Source organism: Symsagittifera roscoffensis, chromosome 1 (genome assembly GCF_963678635.1).
Source record: "Symsagittifera roscoffensis chromosome 1, txSymRosc1.1, whole genome shotgun sequence".
In the NCBI taxonomy this organism is placed as follows: Eukaryota; Metazoa; Xenacoelomorpha; order Acoela; family Convolutidae; genus Symsagittifera; species Symsagittifera roscoffensis.
In genome coordinates this window covers 100,231,403-100,253,756 of record NC_087062.1, presented here as the reverse complement: position 1 = coordinate 100,253,756, position 22,354 = coordinate 100,231,403, and the positions used below count along the sequence as shown (strand labels likewise).

The 22,354-nt window shown below is 36.3% G+C and overlaps 1 protein-coding gene across 1 annotated transcript in view; it reads left to right on the top strand.

The window, feature by feature from the left end:
• Positions 1–22,354, top strand: part of LOC134841269 (uncharacterized) — a 149,655-nt gene that overhangs the window by 81,363 nt on the left and 45,938 nt on the right. The window contains exons 13-17 of the mRNA XM_063857147.1: positions 4,188–4,231; positions 5,268–5,370; positions 15,961–16,025; positions 20,733–21,014; positions 21,137–21,496. Of these exons, the coding sequence (XP_063713217.1) occupies positions 4,188–4,231; positions 5,268–5,370; positions 15,961–16,025; positions 20,733–21,014; positions 21,137–21,496 (854 nt within the window). The remainder of the gene's footprint in view (positions 1–4,187; positions 4,232–5,267; positions 5,371–15,960; positions 16,026–20,732; positions 21,015–21,136; positions 21,497–22,354) is intronic.

The window sequence follows — 22,354 nt, the reverse complement described above, 5'->3', positions numbered from 1 at the left end:
CTGGCATCATTTTCTAAATCAAAAATATATATATTGGCGACCCTAAATTAATTTATTTACACAGAACTAGTTTTTATAAGCAAAATCAAGCGATTACAGATTTAAGGTGCTGACTCAGATGCTTACTACACGCTGCTGCGACAAAAACGTGAGTCTATTCGAGTTCTATTTATCTGATAGTATTTTACCAACTTTATCTTTGCATGTCTTCGGTTGTGCATTACAAGTGATTTTTCTCAACTATTAAATATTTTGAAGACAGTAAAATGGAAAACAGAAATACAATATAAAATTTGTTTTTGATAAAACGCATAACTGCTTACAAAAAAAATATAGGAGATGTAATAAGGAGATGTAAAACAAGACTGGCCATTTCTGAAGAGAAAAAAAAGCTGGTCATTCATATGTTTTTGCATTTCGAACATTGTCTTTGCTCTATTATCAAGATGCATGCTTCTATTGAACAACATTTTATCTTTATTAAAACCTTTGTTTTTTCTGGCAACTGAATGAGGGTCGAAAAAATACCTAGAAAACGATTTTTAATTCAAGTCTTTGAGCTTGACCAAGTTTCAAGAAATGAAAACAGTTTCAAAAAAACTATGCCAATATCTTCGAAAAAATGTTTTTAAAGAGTTGGTTTCCTAAGCTTTTTCGATCGTCTAAGTGAAACCTTATCAACGAAATATGTATAAAAAAACATCAACCAAAATAGACCGTCTAAGGAATTGTATTTATGATATCTTAAACAAGTTCCAAAAAATTGCGAATCTGCTCAATTGAAAACTCGATGAACCTGCGAACTTTTTCCTGCTGAGTTCGTACAACACAGTGCCATTCCCGGTAACATTACAAAATCCTTATTTTTTAAAATTTAGTTTATCATGTGAATGTGAAAATTTTCATCTTGCTTTGAAAAAATGAAACCTTTGGGTCCCTTTTCTATTCCAGCTTAGGCTTCAAAGATGTCGCTTCAATATATTGAATTTCACTTACTCCGGATATGTCAGAAATGTTTGGAATTTAAAAGAGTTTTAAATAGTAGAATATCCTAATCGTAAAAAATTTCCTACTCCAGCTCAGTTCGCGTTTGGGAAGAGTTTTCAACCATGAATCTTCTATAATCTTTGACTGAAAAAAATGTTGGCTAAAAATGATAAAGATGAATGTGTAACAGCCACACTACTAGGCTTGGATTCAAAAAATTATCAACTTTAAACTAAAAACTAAAAAAATATTTTTTTTCGAGAGGTCTTCACTTATTCATATAAATCGCTATTTTTTTAAAAAACAATTAAAAAAATTGTAAAGACAGATGCTGAAACTGATTGAGTTGTAATAAGTAGAGGTGTGCCGCAATGCTTTTTAGTTACTTTTTTTTCAATTTCATACGTTAGCGAGATGTAAACCACCTCCTATTCCCACATCAGACAACACGCATATGATCAATTTTTTAACTCGAAAACTTTTTTTTTAGCTATGCCTTAAAAAACTTGATATTCATGGCAATTTACAAAATTTGTGTAAATTGATTATTTTCACTTGTTTTCACAACCTGAAAATTAAATCAGACAAATTTGAATTTATACTTTGGGGATTTTTTATTACAATAAACTTTATTTGAGTAACAAAGACTCCAAAAAATGAGCTCCAGGCTGATGGACAGCTAATGAAGAATGGAAAGAGAATAAAGAACGAAAAGAGAAAATGATGTGTACTTAATGATGAGAATCTGACATATCAAGATTAGTCATACAGCCACTCTTCAAAAGGACTTAGGGTATTAAAGCCCCAAATACAGTCAGAGGCTGTATACCAAACAATTTCAAAACCATGCTTATAGATGTCTTGGTCTCAAGTTATCTGCAATTTTCGGCGACGACTCTTTTAACATAAATTAATACGTTATCATATCAATTGAAAAACGAAGTTGGGCCGTCAAAGCCTGCTTTCTTAAAAACAAATTTGATTTTTGGTGGGGTTAAACCAAATCGCAGCATATTACGAATAAGGTTTCTTCTTGATTATAAAATATCAACATTGTTTACTCAAAAAATAAGTCAACAAAGTTCGCTTTCAAACTGGAAAAAGGTCTAATCTTAGCGAAACCAGAAATTGTTTTGTCATCTCTCTAGTTAGAAGTTATTCTGCATTAAACGCTCTATTCGTGAATCCTTGAAAAAACTGGTAAAAGGAAAAGCATTCTGCCACGCAAAAACATCATATTCAAGTACGCAAACGATATTGATTCTACAATTGTAAGAACATCTTACGTAGATTAGAAAAAAATTTTGGATCAACTTAAGAAGAACCCAGGCCAAGTGTTTTATAGTAAAATATGTTGGAAAGATTTTAGGCTCAACTTCCGTACATGCATTTCGAATTATTGATATTCTAAACTACACTTGAATTGTACACTGCCTGGTTTGATGTCATTTGTATAATTGTAATTGAATTGTGAAAGAGTTCTTCTTACATTTGTCAATGAATTGAGCTAATAATTTTGTTCAAGTCAAGGAAGCTTTTGCTTTCATTAGTTGCCTGAGTTAATAAATCGAATACATCATCTGCTAAGGCTAGGTAAAAAAAGTTTCAATAAACAAAAGCGTGCAAACTTGGAGCCAGTTGTGTTCAGTGCGTTCGCATAAATTTTAGAGGTTTTTAGCATAGTTTTGAAGGGTTAGTTAAGTTTACAATGGTCAAAACAATTGTTTGATATGCCACGCTGATAACCTTACTGTATATTTACGAGCTGCAGTTTCATTACGAGGCCAAACTGTGCACTGAATAGGCTCAAAATTTTGTGTCTGTAAGTTCCTGGATTCCAAGAGACAAGTGTTTAAAAACGCTCCAAAATGTAATTGGATTCCACAAAAAAAATTTTGTAACGTAAATTTTGTCGGCACAATTGTTTTGTTGCAAATTCCGCAACAAGCAAATATAGCTAGCTGTTCTGGATTCCCCAACTGTACGTGGATTCCGCAAAATGTAAGTGGAATCCGCAAAATGTAGGCGGAATCCGCAAATGTATGCGGATTCTGCAAACTGTAAGTGGATTCAGAATTTTGCTTATTACTTATCTTGCATACAGACAATTAAAAGCTAGAGCTGGAATTCTTATCTATAGCAATGCGGAGTTTAAAGGCAAGGACTTAATCGTTGTCAGCGGAATCCACGAACAAATCCCAAAACATTTGTTAACTAAATCGTTGGATGTCACCTTTTAATATTTTGAAAACACAATACCGAATAAGTTCAATATTTGGAGTCATTGGGTTGAGAGTGTATGGAAACACAACACACAGCATATCACCATTTTTTGTCAATCCCATGTACTAATTTTGGAAGCTCAGCGCCCAATAAATTCAATATTTGTAGTAATTGGCTTAAGAGTGTTTGGAAATCGCCGAATTAGGTCAGTATTTGGGATTGCATCAGTATTTGGATTCGAAGTTCAGCTCGAATTAGTTCAGTATTTGGGATGATTACGTCGACATTTGGAATCGAAGTTCAGTAGGTCAGTATTTGGGGTCGAAGTTGAGATTGAAGTCGACAGGATTTGAGATCGAAGTTGGGTTCACAGGAATTGAGACCAAACGTTTGGTATTCAAACTCGTAGTTGATCAATGTAGTGATTGAGATTGATTTTTCTTGTGACCATGAGTTAAAGATATAATTTTAAACGCTATACTACACATATACATATATCTAAACGGAATCCGCAAACAAAATGCGGATTCCACCAACAATTTGCGGATTCCACATACACGTTGCGGATTCCGCTTACAGTTGCGGAATCCGCAACAGCTCAATTCAACTATACATATGTCTTATGGTTTGTTTGTGGATTCCACAAACTGTTCTGGATTCCGCAATTACCGTTGCGGATTCAGCAAAATCGCCTATTTTTGGAGCGATTTTGAGCAGTACAGTGTTTTAGGTATTTGTTTGTGGAATCCAAAACAGCGAAGAAGATCAAACAAAAGTAGCAAAGTTGCGGATTCCGCGACAAATCTGATTTTGGTCTGTTGCGGAATCCGCTTGCAATGCACAGTATGCACATTTTGGCCTCCTAATGTTCGCGTCGAGATTCTTTTCTATAAGAAGTTGACCGTTTTTCATGCTTAATGACACACAAACTAAACTTGGTTTTTTTTCAGTATATTTACCTGTTTTGTTTGTTTCAGAACGATACATACATGGAAATGGAGAACCTCAGTCCAAAAATTGGGTATGGTGATCTTTTACTATATTTTTGATCCTGTTTCTTTTTTGGAGTACAGATTCGCCTGGAAAAAGCTAATCACACCTTTTTCATGAAATTCCATGAGTACAGATAATTCCAATAAAAGTCCCTGAGTATTGTTTTTTCATAGATAGAAATTGTATGACTAGTATTTTCCATGACTAAATTACATTCATTTTCTTCTCAAAATGGCACCCGAACACAAGTGACAAAAACCCTGTTTACCCATAGCTAGAGTCACCAAACGATTAACGACTTTGCATACACAATTCATTGAAACGACTTGAATATATTCGTCATACGCAACCAATATATAGAAAGTAGAAAACTTCCAAATTTAAGCAACAATTTTCAAGGAGGCTTACTTTTTTAAGTTGAACATTTTAATTAACCAAGAATTCTCCAAATATAATGAAATTTATTGACATAAAAATCGATTATTTTGTAATTTTATCGAAACTGACCATAATCGATTATGATCCATGGGCGCTGGGTGCGGGTGGCATTTTCGGTCTGTGGATGTCATCCCGGGTACTCTGTAGAAATTTGGTAGTGAGGAACATGGTATCGGTCAAAAAACAAGACCAAATTTGGTGTGCTCCGGATTCCCCAGTCACAAAACTAAAGTGTTCTCAACTCACCAAAATTCCAATTCTCTCGATTTGGATTAAATTTATCAAAAAAAAATCAAATCCTGAATTTTTCTAGAAATTCAAAAGGCTTCAAAGACATCAATTTGTTTAATTGAAATTCAAAAGTTAAGATTTTCAAAAAATATATGTCAATTTTTTTTCCGTTAAACATAATCTGTATAACTTCATAATCTATAAATATTAAGAAAGAGATAAGATATTAGCTGAGTAAATGTTAAGTTGTTAAGTTCCAATCAGGTTGCAGATTATACCTTTTTGCTCAGCACTCCAATCAAATTTCTAAATTCTAAGAGCCATATTTAATCTAGAATTTTAATTTTACAATCATAAATTGCAATTTGCTGAATCATGTGCACTTTTTTATCCAGTGAGCAAGAGAAACAATCGGAAAAACAACTGGCTGAGGAGATGAGACTTCTGAACATGGGCGAAGCTAAAAAGGACAAAAAAGGACCCAAACAGTTGCAAAAAGTGAGTTCAAATTAGTTTCTCCAGTTTTTATTGCTCCTCGGATTATGACCTTTAAGTTTTGAAGGTTTTTTCTTCATTTTTTTCCAGTAAAGCATTTTAAAATTAACAAGACTGCTCGTATTCGTATATCAGGGCAAAGCCCTGAATGTTCGGACTGTCCCTTAATTCATATCAAACAGTTTTTGGGCAAAAGAAAATAATGAAAAACTATAAATTTTGAACAATATCAAAGATCAAGTGTGAAAATTATTATGAGCAAGCCGAGTCAATTTGGAGCGATTTTGTGCGGGACAATTTGCCACGCAAAAATAATTGTGTTACAATCTCTGCATTATCAATAAACTCTTCGAAGCTCGCATAATTTAGTCCAGAACATGACAAACTTGGCAATTTTCAAATCCCAAGAACATTACAAAAAATAATCCGAGGTGAAATATCTTTTTACATTTGAACTGAAAAAGTCGATATCTTCAATGGGGTATAAAAATTTTGGTTGAAAATTATTATTGTGGTCGGCAAAAATTGACTGAATAAAAAAACCACACCGAGCATAACTATTCCGTTTTCTTCGAAAGTCGGAACAACAAGGCCAAGACTGCTCGTATCAGGGCGAAACCCTAAATCTTGCAACTGCCTTTATGGAATAGGTTGATGAAGTTAACACAAAAAACACACTCTTCGGTAGATTTTGTTTCAAAACCACCTCCTAAGGCTATTCAAAGAAGAAACTCATACATGAAATTTCCGACTGTGCCTCAACGTCTACAGACTATTATCGAATTTTAAAATTGGATGAATTTTTCAATTACCAAATTTTAACGTAGCGTACGAACTAACATGCCTCAAACTATTTTGGAATGTTTTCTTACCCGCATTAAATCGCCATTTACGCGCTTAAAATCATAAAAATTATCGCGCGATAATAACACGAAAGTTATTGCACTGTAGTTTTTCTTCATTGAAAAATTTTGCTAAAAGTTAAAAGTTTGTTGAAAGAGAGCTGAAGACAATTCAAGTCGTTTTCTATGCATTGTAAAAGCAAGATCGTCCACCTTTTGGTGCTTTGAGTAACCAAGGTCTTTGTCACTTGGGTTCGGTTGCAAACAGAACCCAAACTGTTTCAGAAAATTAAACTAGAAACAAAAGACAACTTTTTGTTTTAAGGCAAAAACACCTATCATACAATTCCATTTAATGGAAAAAATGCCTATCATACAATTCCATTGTAATCAAAAAAAAGTTATCATTTGATTTTTATACGATTTTTTTATTCTATGGAATTGAATGTGATCGTATGATAAGCTTTTTTTTCATAGTATGGAGTTATATGATAAACATATTTTGTCAGCCCGGGTAGTTTTGAGATTGAATATAAAAAAACAAGACTGCTCGTATCAAAAGATGTACGGGAGGACATAAAGAATGGTTATATCGTTACCGTCGAGCCGCATGATCCGTGTTCACCTACCGATCGCACCACCCAGTGATTAATCCGAATGAGCCGGGTACGGTGCGCCAAGTCTTCAACGGGGCTGCTAAGTTTTGTGGCACATTCTCAAATCAATCCCTTTTAGTGGGTCCAGACCTACACAAAAACCTGATATTCATACTATTGCGTTTCCGACAGTACAAGTATGCCATCTCCGCGGATCTATAGGGTATATTTCTCCAGGTAGGAGTCCTCGACCAAGATCAGTCTTCGCTTAGTTTTTTTTTGTGGCTGGAGGATGATGTAGTCCATCAGTACACTTGTATTAAATTCGGCGCCCGTGACTCGCCGACATGCGCATCTTTTGTGTTTTCAAAAAACATCAATTGATAACAACTAAAGCAGCACCAGTGGTTACCGAAACATTAGTGAGGATTGCCTAGACTCGTTCGGAAACCTCTCGAGCAACCAGTTAACATTAGAAGGTTTTGTGTTGACTTAGTTTGTCAGTCAGGTTAAAAAATAACATTAGCATGGAACCACGAAATCAACGAGACAATTTTTGAGTTTTGTACTTTCGGTATTTGACCCTAATGGGTTAGTAGCACCGTTCAACGTCGTGGCTCGTCTATTACGTAAAGACATTTAGCGATAAATTGGCCAACAACTGGATGATGATTCACCGAAAAAATTTTAGGAAACGTTTGTCGAGTGGCACTCCGGCCTCCTTCTGTTAGGTCAACCAACACTTCTAAGCAGTTACTTCACCAAACCTGTGGATCGTATCCAGCTTCACATGTTAGGTGACAGATCTCAGGATGTTTTATAAGTCGTTGGGTTTTTGCGTGCGCGACTCATAAGCTTGCACTCAACTGAAGTCCTTTTTTCTTCGATACATGTTGCGCCAAAAAAAAGCGTTGTCATTATCCAAATTAGAGTTTCAAGATTTTTCACTTGCCCCATGGTTTAAAAATGAAAATTTGAAGGCCTTTACAGTTAAAAAGAATAATATCTTCATGTGGACAATTAGCACCACCGTAACGCAGTGGCCTAATTTTAAAGATAAATGACCTGTTTTCGTTGGAAAACGCGTCGGCGAAATACTCGACTCTAACCACCCTTGACGAGTGACACGTGTCGTGATTGGCAATAATTTAGCTGATAGCCGCACACGGGTATTTTTATGGAAGCCTTCAAGGATAGCAGCTCCCAGAATTGAAATTAAGTCAATTTGATGATAGCTTTGTGGTCATGGTTTCACAAATGTGGTCATATTTTCACTGAGGGGCATGGAGCATCTAGTGATTCTGGTTTGCATATCAGTAATCATCTAGTCTCTCGGCAAAATTGTGCGAGGTCAAATTTGTCTTTAAATACTAATGACGCTTCTGTTACGGTTCCTTTTTGTCTAGCACCTCATGTCGTTGTTAATTATCAACCACCTCTCACTATTCCTCAAACTGGTTTCCGTCCGAACTCGGGATCAGATGTTGGTAACACAAGTTTTCAGGTTCTGATGAGTCGTTTTGTATTAATGCACACAGTTCCGCAAACTGTCGCGCCTTCTGTGCCTCAGGTCTCATCATTTCTCGTTTGCTCACCCACATAATTATCAAATGCAGTAGCTTTTTTTTGCACCTGTCTTTGCTGCGAATAGCTTACATGTGTGGTTTGACCACGCGAACACCTGCGATGACAACCCATCAGAAGGCCAATGCGAATGTGTTTTTTTGGCCGCTCCGATTGCTCGTAATTCAAGCGGGATCTTGCCGTATACCAGTGGTGGTACCGTGTATTACATTCCGCAAGCTGATCTCCAAATGACAAACGCTGCTTACCATGGTTTTTCTAACCTTCTTTTTTTTCGTCTTATGAAGATCCGGTTGAGCAATTGCTAGACTGCGAAGTGCAATTGCTTCATTGCAGAGAGTTTGCCAAGGCTCCTACTATTGTTGGGGCTCATTTGGATAAGTTAGCCAATTCTCCTCCCCTCAATGTGCATAGAGAATGTCATCAGTTTCTCCTCCACCTTTTCAGGACTGAATGCAGTCTTTCAATCGTTTTCCTTTCAAGATGATCTGAAAAGCGAGACTCTTATAAGCCAACCTGTTGGCAAGCTCCCACCACACTTAAAAGAAGCTTGGTCAATGCATACTGTTAGGCCCAATTGACTGCGTCCCAGCCTCTTTGATTTAAAAAGTGGTTAAAAGAGAAATTGGAGGGCCACGAATGGTTAAGCGCTATTGGTTCTAGAGCTAAAACGGAAGACCGGTTAAATCAAAAATAACAAACGTGTTTGCATCAAACGCCAAAACCCTAGCGATTACAAAAGCCAGCCTAAATACCCACTATTCCTGCTGTGTAAAAAAGGCATGCCATTTGGTCTTGCGCTGCGTTCAAGGAACAGAATGCCACTCGTTGAGCTAAATTTGTAGCTGAGCAAAAATTTTGCTTCGACTGCCTCAATGGGAACCATAGCTGCCTAGCTTCCGTAATTGCACCAAGGCAAAGAAACGTCAAAAACAGGACTGTGAGAGCATGCACAATGTCTTTCTTCATTTTTCTGCAAGAATTTTCCCATCAAGGAAAAAACATCAAGTAAACCCCATGAGTCTAAGCCGAAAGATGTTACACATATTTTTACTCATGTTGCTGTAAGCAGGGAAAATCACGGAGAGTTACTGGAAGGAATGTTGCCAAGTGCAACAGTTGGAGTATCCTCGGATAGCACCAGTGTCTAGACGTCGGTTTTTTGCGACGGAGCATCTACAGATTTTTTTGGGTATCCGCACCTCTCGCTAGCAGCTTAAAGTTGGATGTTGATCTAGTTTAGCTGTCTACCAATCATTTCAATGCCGTCAAGGTCATCAAAACTCAGCTAGTCAAATTCAATCTCTCGTTTGAACTGAATAACACGCAATTATCTTTCACTATGCAATCTTATGTGAAAGACAACATTCACATTGGTAAAGAACGTAAGAATAAAGAATATACCTGAGCCCTTGCAGTACAAATAAGATTATATAGAAGTAATCATAAGACAGAATTACTACAACACCGTTCGTCCGATTGAGTTCCTCTCAAAATTCTCACTCAACATGATCCTTCCACCTACCGATAAGTTGAGTCATTAGTGATCCGTTACCGCTACCCGCCGGATTAACTTCTTCGTGCCTTAAGTGTGTTGTTGATTATTCTGCCTTAACAGACCAGATAAAGCCCTGATTTCATTTGGAATCTAATCCAGCCTTTAAACAAGTCGATGCCCGTTCTTCCTGATAACAATGTCAGTCTACTTAATAAAAATTACTCATAACTTACTCAATTCAAAATTTTGGAGAGAAGCTGAAGTAAAGAGCTGTGCGAAAAATACGCAGGTACCGGAGTACATAAAGAAAGGTTATATCGTTACCGTCGAGCCGCATGATCCGTGTTCACCTACCGATCGCACCACCCAGTGATTAATCCGAATGAGCCGGGTACGGTGCGCCAAGTTTTTAACGGGGCTGCTAAGTGTCGTGGCACATTCTCAAATCAATCCCTTTTGGTAGGTCCAGACCTACACAAAAACATGATATTCATACTATTGCGTTTCCGACAGTACAAGTATGCCATCTCCGCGGCTCTATAGGGTATATTTCTCCAGATAGGAGTCCTCGACCAAGATCAGTCTTCGCTTAGTTTTTTTTGTGGTGGGAGGATGGGGTAGTCCATCAGTACACTTGAAATTTATTCGGCGCCCGTGACTCGCCGACATGCGCATCTTTTGTGTTTTCAAAAAACATCAATTGATAACTGAAGCCGCACCAGAGGTTACCGGAAAATTCCATATGGAGGATTGCCTAGATTCGTTCGGTAACTTTGAACAAGCAGTAAACATTAGAAGGTTTAGTTCAACGTCGTGGCTCGTCTATTACTTAAAGGCATTTAGCGATAAAGTGCCCAAAAATTGGATGATCATTTACCAAAAATTTTTAGGAAAAGTTTGTCGAGTGGCACTCCGGCCACCCTCTGTTAGGCCAACAAACACTTCTAAGCAATTACTTCACAAAACCTGTGGATCGTATCCAGCTTCACACGTTCGGTGATAGATCGCAGGATGGTTTATGTGTTGTTGGGTTTCGATACATGTTGCGCTAAAAAAAGCGTTGTCATTATCCAAATTAGAGCTTCAAGATTTTTCACTTGCCCCACGGTTTAAAAATAAAAATGTGAAGGCCTTTACAGTTGAAAAGAATGATATCTTCCTGTGGACAATAAGCACCACCGTAAGGCATCGGCTTATTTTTAAAGATAATTGACCTGTTTTCGTTGGAAAACGCGTCGGCGAAATACTCGAATCTACCACCGTTGACGAGTGACACATGTCCTGATTGGCACTAATCTAGCTGATAGCCGTACACGGAAGATTTTTTTGGAAGCCTTCACGGATAGCAGCTCCTAGAATTCAAATTAAGTCAATTTGATGATAACTTTCAGAGCTGTTCCGAATGGTTTAACAATTTACCTCAACCATACATTCTAGTCTTCTGAATGATGACAAAAAAAAAATATTTTACTTGAAGACGATCGTTACTCGAAAAAACCAAAGCGGCTATCGCGAAACCAGTTATGGTGTAGTTTTATTAAATGATTAAATTGCTATTTAGCAGATAGTTTGGTCAGCCTCATATTATTGTTGGAGTTCATTTGGACAAATTAGCTAGTTTTCCTCCCCTCAAAATGCCTATAGAATGTCATCAGTTTCTCCTCCTCCTCTTTAGGACTGGTCGCAGTCTTTCAATCTTTGTCATTCAATGATGATTTTAATAGCGTGACCCTTAGGAACCAACCTGTCGACATACCGCTTGGTCGATGCATACCGTTAGGCATAGTTGGCAGCGTCCCAGTCTCTTTGATTTCAATAATTGGATAAACGAGAAAGCCGAGAACCATGAAAGGTTATGCGCTATTGGTTCTAGAGGTAAAATGAAAAAAGAAATTGCATTAAGCGCTAAAACCCTAGTGATTACAAAAGCAAGTCTAAAAATCCGCTGTGTAAAAAATGCAAACCCTTTGGTCTTGCACTGCTTTCAAGGAACAGAATGCCATTCAATGAGCGAGACTTGAAGCAGAGCAAAAACTTTGCTTCGCCTGCCTCAAGGAAACCATAGCCTCCGTAATTGCACTCCGGCAAAGAAACGTCCAAAAGCATTCACGATCAGCTTGGTTTTGGCCGATTTACCGTTGGAACGCCTCGGGTGTAAGCAACGACCTTCCTCGCTGCGTGGACTGTTTTGGACCATTTAATGTTCCCATTCGAACGAGCACTAAGGTTTATTTTTTTTTGCCTCAACACCAGGGCCGTACATGTCGAGGTTGTGCCTTGCTCATGTGTGATGGGCATCGTGCGTTTCATCTCGCGCCGCGGTACACCCAGCACCTTTTGGTCGGACAATTGAACCAACTTTATTGGTACAGCAAAGGAACTTCTTGCCTGTTTAAAAAACTTGAACCTTTTGGCTCCAACCGATTTTGCGCACGAAAGTGTAACCTGGAAGTTTAACCCTCCCAACGCACCACATCTTTTGGAGGCCTCGTACGTAGCGTTACACGTGTTTTCCACGACATACTAGGCATTAGGCGGGTAACAGATGAAGTGTTATGATTAACACTCTGCTTAGTGGAGCTGGCTTTGCATGCGAGGCCAATCACTCCTGTAAATACTGATTCGCGTTTTTACCCTCTAGATTGCATCGTTAAGCTTAACTACATTAAAATACGTTAAATTTGCCGGACTGACAGACCTTTAAGCTCGCACCACTTCTTCCGACTTTGGGAAGGAGGATGTTGCAGTAGTAAATTTTTTGAGCGAAAGTAAACGCAGGTAACGAAACGAAAGTGCGAACGTAAATAAGAGTGAAAAACGTGTAGACTAACATGAGTATAGCCATTTAACAATGGCGAAACCGCCGGTCGATCGAGTTGGAATTCCCCTATAACTTTACTTTTATACATACAAACCCGAGGGGCTATAGTTCCATCTGAACGTTTTTTATTTAACACGGTTCAGACTTGATTAAGTCTAACCTCCAAAAAAGAGCATTTTGTCTCAAACGCAAATATCGAAGTTTTGAGAGCTTGCTTTGAGTTAGCAGCTTTGAAATGTTGTTTCTATTACCGATTATCAAATGATGGTTTTTAATGATTTTCTGATCTATTTACCAAGAATTAATTTTTATAATTTTACAATTTGGATTCGATTCTTTTTACGTTTGAAGATTGGAGCGGCCACAACTTTTGAAATGAAAAACTGTTTTCATAAGAAAAGAAAAAGCTCGTTTTTTATAATCTTTTCATCATTTTTTTTATTTAAACACTTTTTGACTGACTTTAAAGAGAAGTCGGAAATAAACACTTCCAGCTCTGTAATGCGTTCAACGAAAATAATCGTATCAAAAAAAAAACAAGTTCTAAAACTTCAAAAACGTTATTTAGAAATTTTAAAATCAGTCTTTCTTTCTACCGTATTATTTTTCATTTTTTACTCTTTTTTTATATGTAGCTCCTATGTGTTAGTAATGCGTTAGTTTAGTCGTACTCATTTCATCTAAAAAATGCCTTATTATGATTTTTTTTCCCGAAAACCAAATTCGGAAAAATAGTTTTTTTTGGTTTTTTGCTGTTCATGAAATTTTGTAAATCATTTTCAGAAAAGAGCTCTTTTCACAGCTTTAGAATTGATGTTGAAGTTTGTGGTTATTATTTATGTTGCATGAACTTTCAAGATGCGGACATATACTATGGTTCCGACCATTTCATACTATCGGAATAAAATATTGCGTAGAGTAGTAGTAGTAGTAGTAGTAGTAGTAGTAGTAGTAGTAGTAGGGTAGGCTTTAGGATTTCTCCATGGGTTTTGAATCCTCGTTTATAAGTTCGTAATTTTTCCCGGTGGGTTGCAGTTTCCACACCAGCAAAAAATTCTCCACATACACAGGTTGTTTCTGCAAAATTTCTGTTAAGGAAGTTCCAATACGTTTTTGTTAGAGATATTTTCAGGCTGTCATAATCTTGATTTTCGAAGTCCACAATTTGGCTAAATTAGTTGTATAGCGTATTAGAACGTACATAAAAATTTTCATTTGACTTTTTCAGTCTTGTTGCATGAACAGCAATCTCGCTTGTCCCGTTCGTGATTCGTTTTTTTGAATGATTGTATTCAAATCAATGTCAAGATTATTTTTAATAGAGAAAATAAGTAAATATGTCGTGTAATTCAAAGTACATTGAGAGTGGAAGGAGCTTTAAAAATTTCAGTCTTTCAGTATACTCATTTCGAAGTTATTTGTAATCCAAAAAGTTGCTCGTTTTTGTACTCTTTCTAGTTGTCTTAATTCTGTTCTGTTCTTGATTTTTGCCTCTTGATTTTAGGTATTTTGACGTAAGTGTGTAGGGTCAGATTTTGTTTCATTTTTAACCGTACTGACTGTAACTAAAATTTCGATTGTAACTAAAATTTCTAAAACAACTGATTGTAACAAAAAATCAAAATAGTTCTCTCAGTGCTGTGAAAAATGTGTCTATTTTTTCAATTGATGAACGTAATTCAGACTCTTGTAAAGGTCGTATTGTTATTTTTTTACTTTTTTCATGAAAAATTTGATAAAAATTTAAATTGAAGCTGCAAAAAATTATGTTCAGTTTATTCATTTGTTAAAAAAGACAACCTCCCCCTTTGTTACTTTTTAAGAAATCCGTTTTTGACCGACTGACACTAACATTTTTCTAAACGCGCCTTTAGTGCCAATATATACTAACTTTGAGGGGAAGCGCGCGCCAAAAAAAACTCAATTTTCCAAAAAGTGCCCAAAAACTGCTTTTTTGACCTCTTTGTTCAAAAAAATTGCCTGCGGTTTTTACAGTTTGACTTTCATTTTTTTTTTGTTTTTTTGGTTCGAGTTTCAATTGAGTGACTTCAGTTCATTTCTTTTAATAAAGAAAGCGAACTTCACTATCAAACAGCAAAGTGTAAAAGCCACGACAAACGTGATCGACATCTAGTTTCGAAAGTTGAATTGAAGAGCGAATTAAAAATTTTTGATCTAGTTTTTTTTTTCAAATTGCACTAGTTCTATGGAAAAAGGGCCAATCATGAATTGTTCCAGAAATTCAAAAAGCTTTAAGGGCATGTTTTTTTTCTTTTAAATTCAAAGTTTCAGTTTTTTCAAAAAATAATTTAGCTGACTTTTTTTTGTTTTGTCTGTTGACCATGTTTTGTCTTTACACTTGCGATCAGCTTATTATATTAATAGGAATCTTTTTTTTCTAAGCTAACTCGCAAGTAAAAGTGTTCATCAACAGAGTTCATTTATTTGGCAATTTCACTGTAATATTAAAAATTGCGGTTACGTAGCAGTATTTAGACAACCGCGTGTTCAGACACTGTATTAACCAATCAGAATCGAGACAAGGAAGATATGAAAAGCTTTTCTTCCTTGGCTCGATTCTGATCGGTTAATACAGTGTCTGAACACGCGGTTGTCTAAAAGCAGACAGCACTCCACAAATTACATAGCATCTATTCTCTGCTTTGATTGTGGCTAGTGTTTGGAGCCTATTAAGCGTCCTTTGCTGAGTGGTATGTGAGTGGGACCCTCATTCGCTAGGTCGTATGTTCGAAGCTCACACGTAGCCGAATTTTCACTAATGCGATGCTTATTTTTACTTTTTGTAGTCATTTTATAGAGCCGCTCGGTTTCTAGGAATTGGCAAAATGCTTCCTACATGTGAACTCTTTTTGTAATTCTTCTGCAATTTCTTTCTGCGTTTTTTTAGCTATAAACAACTTAAATTTGAATTTTATCTTCTATCAGCGCCCCCAATTTCCTTTTAAAAAGTTAGATAAAAAAGTTAATGCTGCTTGCGCAGAAACCGGCTATTTCTGTTAGCAATTTATTATTATATGTTTAAACCTATGGCTTCAAATTTAATTTGAAATTTGAGTTTGCGATATCACTCTGATGTTAACAATTAATAGCATGATAAACATTTTGACATGATAGAAAAAACTTGGCGCTAAAATTGAAAGAAGAACATTGGTCCTAACGCTTAACTCTATCTATTTCCAACAGTTGGATGAATTTTTTGTGGTAAAAGTTTAACGTGTTGTTTGTTTTCAGATGGCCTCCCTGTACAGTTTTGTCGGCAGTTCCAAGCGCTCAAGTGCTGCTAGCGAGAAGAACAAGTTAGTCCATAGCATCGCATCTTCCCTTCCTCCCATTAAATTCAATTCACTCCAATAGTTTTGTCCATAGACCTCCGAGAGGACAAAAACTCAATACATACATGTGCCAAGGCGTGAATGAATCCACTGTTCACTAAGTAAGATCGTGCGTGGTTATTTTAAGAGTAATCAAGGTACTGGGTACTCTTAGATAGGGATTGCTGATTTTTTTTTCAGGAAAATGTCTTAAATTTTGTTCACGCTCAATTTTTTTTTCGCGGTTAAACATGATTTCTTTTTCAGTTCTTTCCGTATCCGTTGTTAAAAGGAAGGCAAACTCCACTATCGGACAGCACAAATGTAAAGGTCTCGACAAACGCGATCGACTTCTAATTTCGAAAGTGGAATTTTCTCAACTATCAGATTCCCAGTGAAATTAAAAGTTTATCTATTGATCTAGTTTTCTCGAATTGGGTTAATTTTGTCGAAAAAACGCCTATCAAAAAAGGTTCTTGAAATTCAATGCGCGTTAAGGACATACATGTTTTCTTTAAAATTAGAACGAGGAAGTGTGTTTCTTTGTTTCATCTTATTCTATTTCATTTAAGTTTTTCATGTTAGCACTGCTCCATAGACTTAAAAGGCAATCAGAACCTTCAGGGCTTCCCCTGAAACGAGCAGTCTTGTTCCTATTTAGTAGTTTTAAATGGCGGGGGAAATAGTTTCTGTCTCGAATTTTGATTTAAGTCAGAACCGACTAATGAAGAACATTTCATTTTCTATTAAAAGTTCTCAGAGAAAGGATTTTTTATCCCATCATTGTTCCGACTTTCGTGATGAAATCAATCGAATCTTTGTACTCGGGGTAGTTTTTTGTCTTCAGAAAAATTTCGTCTTTTTGATTTGCCATTTTTGACGGATTTTTTTTATAATTCAAAAGTTATTGTTGTCATGAGCTTCAACTTCAAAAAGTATTTAACCTGTAATCATTTTTCGTAAAACTATCGGGGATTAAAGATTGCCCTTTTGCCCAATAAGGGACATTAAACGCGCGATATAATTCGCGCTATTCATGCGTAAGTGGAGATTTATTCAGTCATCAAAATTGTTCCAAATTGGTTGAAGGAAGCTCATTTGCCATAACTGATTTGTTGCTGGGAGCAAAGTTTATCACTTCGTATTTTATATGGCGTGTACCGGGATAGTTTCCATAAAAATTCAAAAGTTATTGTTGTCATGAGCTTCAACTTGAAAAAGTATTTAACCTGTAATCATTTTCGTAAAATTATCGGGGATTAAAGATTGCCCTTTTGCCCAATAAGGGACATTAAACGCGCGATATAATTCGCGCTATTAATGCGTAAGTGGAGATTTATTCAGTCATCAAAATTGTTCCAAATTGGTTGAAGGAAGCTTATTTGCCATAACTGATTTGTTACTGGGAGCAAAGTTTATCACTTCGTATTTTATATGGCGTGTACCGGGATAGTTTCCATAAAAATTCAGTGCGGGATGAATTGCAAGCAAATCCAGCTATTTGCTGAAAAGTGCTTCATAGTACTCATATAAAGATCGAATACTCTGCTAAAAAAAATTTTCAAGCTGGTGAATGTAGTGTTATACTACGAATCGTAATATTTTCTTACCCAAGTCAAGTCACAAAGAGTTTTTTTCTTAAGTTTTTACTTTTGCTCCATAGCATGTTCATTCCGGCTCCTAGACATTTTTTTTTCTTTTGGTTCCGACTTTCGTAGAAAGTGAGGAATATTTATGCTTGGTTTGGATTTTTTTCAGTCACTTTTCGACTTGGTAACTAAGCGTTTTTGGTGGATTTTGTTTACCATCTGAGAGATATTGTTATTCTACGCTCAATTTTAAAAAAAATTATTTCACTTGTGATCATTTTTTGTGAGCTTAAGGGCGTTTGAAAAATGCTATTTTGGCCAATTTGGGAGAAAAAAGGTGCGATATATTGCGTACTTATAACATGCGTAAGATGCTTATTATCACAATCTTTATCTTATTATCACAATACGAGACGCTAAATAGACCATTAGTATTTTACATAGCGTGTGGGGGGATGAAATGAAGAAACAAAGAAAAAAACGCTTTTTTTCAATTATTTTGTCAATTATTCAACCAAAAAATTTTCTGCTAGCCATAACGCAGTCAGAACAAAAATTGCGAAAAAGCGTGCTCAAGATTAATGAAGAATGACCTTTTTTTTCGAAAAAAAAACTTATTTTTTAAAAATCACAGCTGAGTCAATATTTACCTATTGAGTCTGTATCATCATATTGTGTTGGTTTATCTGAAACTTTACAAATTGCTTATGAAGTTACAGAAAATTTAAAGGTTTTTGTAATTGCTTTTGAGATTAGAAACTGAAAAAGGTTGAAAGAAGGTTGAAAACTGGGGGGATAAAGTGGTAAACTGGGCGGAGGGTATTTTGATAATTTTTTTGAACTAAGTTGAAAATAATTGATTAGAATCGATTATAATCGGTTATATTGGGATTTTGTTTTGCTAGACAAAAAGTATCATTATAATCCGTTTTTAATCAAATATAATCGATTCTTTTTGTTATTTAATAAAGACTGACAATAAAAATCCAACATAATCTATAAAAATCCATAAAAATTCAAGGCGGGATGAATTGCAAGCAAATCCAGCTATAGGTTGAAAAGGGCTTCATAGTGCTTATATAAGGATCGAATACTCTGCTAAAAAACACTTTCAAGCTGGTGAATGTAGTGTTATACTAAGAATCATAATACTTTCTTACCCAAATCAAGTCACAAAGAGTTTTTCTTAAGTTTTCACTTTTGCTCCATAGCAAGTTCATTCCGGCTCCTAGAAATTTTTTTTCTTTTGGTTCCGACTTTCCAAGAAAATGAGGAATATTTATGCTTGGTTTGGTTTTTTTATTCAGTCAATTTTCGACATGTTAACTAAGCGTTTTTGGTGGATTTTGTTTACCATCTGAGAGATATTGTTATTCTACGCTCAATTTTAAAAAAATTATTTCACCTATGATCATTTTTCGTGAGGTTAAGGGCGTTTGAAAAAATCAGCTTTGGCCAATTGGGGAGAAATAAGGTGCGATATATTGCGTACTTATAACATGCGTAAGATGCTTATTATCACAATCTTAACCTTATTATCACAATACGAGACGCTAAATAGACCATTAGTATTTTACACAGCGTGTGGGGGGATGAAATGAAGAAACAAAGAAAAAAACGCTTTTTTCAATTATTTTGTCAATTATTCAACCAAAAATTTTTCTGTTGGCCATAACGCAGTCGGAACAAAAGTTGCGAAAAAGCGTCCTCAAGATTAATAAAGAGTGACCTTTTTTTTCGAAAAAAAACTTTTTCTTAGAAATCACAGCTGTGTCAATGTTTACCTATTGAGTCTGTATCATCATATTGTGTTGTTTTATCTGAAATTTTACAAATTGCTTATGAAGTTACAGAAAATTTTAAGGTTTTTGTATTTGCTTTTTGAGATTAGAAACTGAAAAAGGTTGAAAGAAAAGAAATGTTACTTAATGTTGGTTGTTAAGATTCATGAACGTACCCGCACTGAAGTTTCTCGGATAAAAATAGATTATACTGAGAAAATGTTGCGGAAAATGTTGCCATTATAATAATCTCAACAAAATCTTTTTTTTCGCCCTGAAATCGCCATAAAGTTGCAATAAAATCTATTGTATATAAATTTGCCAAAAGTCGCAACAAAAACTATTGCTATCGCCATAAAATTGCAGTAAAATCTAGGACCCAAAACATCAATTATGTTTTCCAAAAAATGGATTTTATTGTCTGAAAAATTGAAGGGGTAGGCTAAACTGGGGGGGGGGGGTTGTAAACTGGGGGGGGGGGGGGGGGGGGCATAACCGGAGGGATGGATAAATAAACCGGGGGGCGGGGGATAAAGTGGTTAACTGGGGGGAGGGTAAATAGTGGGAGGGGTGTAAACTGGTGGAGGTTGTGAACTGGGGGCTTAACTGAGGGTGGGGGTGGTGTTTAAATTGGGGGGGGGGAGTTTGTGGTAAAAAACAGTGAAATGAAGTGTTAAACTGCGATGAATTCAAAAACAGAGACCAAAAAGTGTAGAAATTTTGTTCTGAAGTGTAACATTTTATTGAACGTAATACGTAGCAACTGCACTAAACAGGAAATAAGATAAATTTAAATAAATTGTAAATTTCATGAATAACACCTCGAAAAATCCATTATAATCGATTATAATGGATTATATTGACAAAAAAATATAGGATTATAATCCATTTTTAATGGATTATAATCTATTATTTTGTCATTTTATTGCGGACCATATTATGACAATATAATCGATTATGATCCAAGAGAGCTCGGTGTGGGAATCTATTATAATCTATTATAATTCCGATATAATCGACATAAAATTAAAGTTTTTTAATGGATTTTTTTTCTCTATATAATCGATTGTTCTACTCTGCGACCACAAAATCACCAGATTATTGATCATTAAAGAACAATTTTTTGTTCGACCTCAAAATCGCCAGATAATAGATATTAATCGGAGAAACTTCGGTGCGGGTAGTATATCACTCTTACATAGTCCTAGGTTATTTTTTAAATATGTTTTAATATATTGTTGGTTTTTCACTGAATTGAATTGCACACTTTGTACGACTTGTTCACTTTTTCTATGTCTGCATCTGTTTTTTTTTCAATTTAGGCGAAGTAGGTCGCGCCACTCTTCAACTTTAGCACACCTTCCACTCGCACCCGCTCTCGGCGGAAGTTTGGTGGGTCTCTACGGGTCATCGCCACCTCATCATCGCCAACACTCCTCCGGCGGCGACGGCAGAGCCCTGTTTTCTACTACTCACAATCGGCAAAAAGAGTCTTTAGGAAAAACGATTGGTTTGGGCAGGACTTCTGTCGACAGAGGACGCAGGCGATCTTCGAAAAAACAATCATTCCACTCACGAGTCTCGGCAACAGCTGCGGATAAATGGTGTGTTTAGCAGCTCTGCTTTCATTTTCAACCCACATAATTATCCTGATTGAAATGTCAAAGACAATAAATGCTAACTGTTGTCCAATACTATTTCGATTGCTCTAAGTTTGTACATGTAGGCCTGCGGCTGAAGATGACCTTGACCTGATTGACACGTGGCACAAGCACACCGTGGAGCCAGACTACTCGACTAATTTGGCTCTCAACTCTGACGACCTGGACGAGTCGGACTCCCACACCTCATCGGGTGGATGGGAGGACGACAGAGATCCACACTCAGACAGTGAGGATGAAGGGGACGAGTATATTGCAGTTAGCGTGGATCCCTCGCCCACATCCCACCCCACGTTGCCACTCACTTCCCGCACTCAGCAGACAGACGACTCTCTCAGTGACTCGATGGCCATGAAGTTGGACCTGCAAATATTCATCTCGTCCGGAGAGTGCATGCTTCATGCAGATGGGCCAGCCGACAACAAGTTAGATGACCATCCTTGTGTTGTCGCAAAAATCTTTTTTTTCTTGAGTATGCTTATATATTAAACCATTGGTTACTAGGCTTTTTAAATTGGTAAATTAACCAGGGGCAAATTTAGAGAGGGAAGTAGTCGAGGCCGTCATCTCCCATGCTCAGCAATTTGACCACTTTACCAACCAAAGAGTCTCCCTTTGGTAATGTTTTACAATAAAAGTTAACACGAGCGACGTTGCGAGGCCGTCAAACTGTGTTTTCTGAGTTTTAAGCGGATTATACAACAGGTTGAAAACAAATTTGTTGCGGAATCCGCATCACGCCTATTTGTTTTTTTTGCTGTTTTAGATTTCACAAAAAATGCTAAAAATGTATTGCTCAAAATTCCTCCAAGAACAGCCAATAATGCGGAACTTGCAACGAAATTTACGGAATCTATATCTATATCGAAAAACAAATAAAAATGTATGTGCGCAGTCAGCATGAACTGTCGTGGAGCCATTAGTTGTCAGCGGAATCCGCAAAATGCAGCGGAAATTTTTTCTCGGTTCTTGACTTTTGATTTCTTTTATAAGTTCAGCCCAAAAATTTTCGTAAGGCCAGACAAACTCCGCCATCGAACAGCTGACGTTTGAAAGTCACGAAAAACGTGACTGACTTTTAGCTTCGAAAATGGAATTTAATTTACATTTCGAAACAAAATTAGAAGTTTTATCTATTGATCCAGTTTTTGCAAACTGAATTAATCATATAAAAAAAGTGTAAATTGTTCTAAAAATTCAAAATTTGAAAACTTTTTCAAAAAACAAGTCAGTTGTTTTTCTATTTCCTTGCTTTCATGATTTTTTTATTTGGCTATAATTCT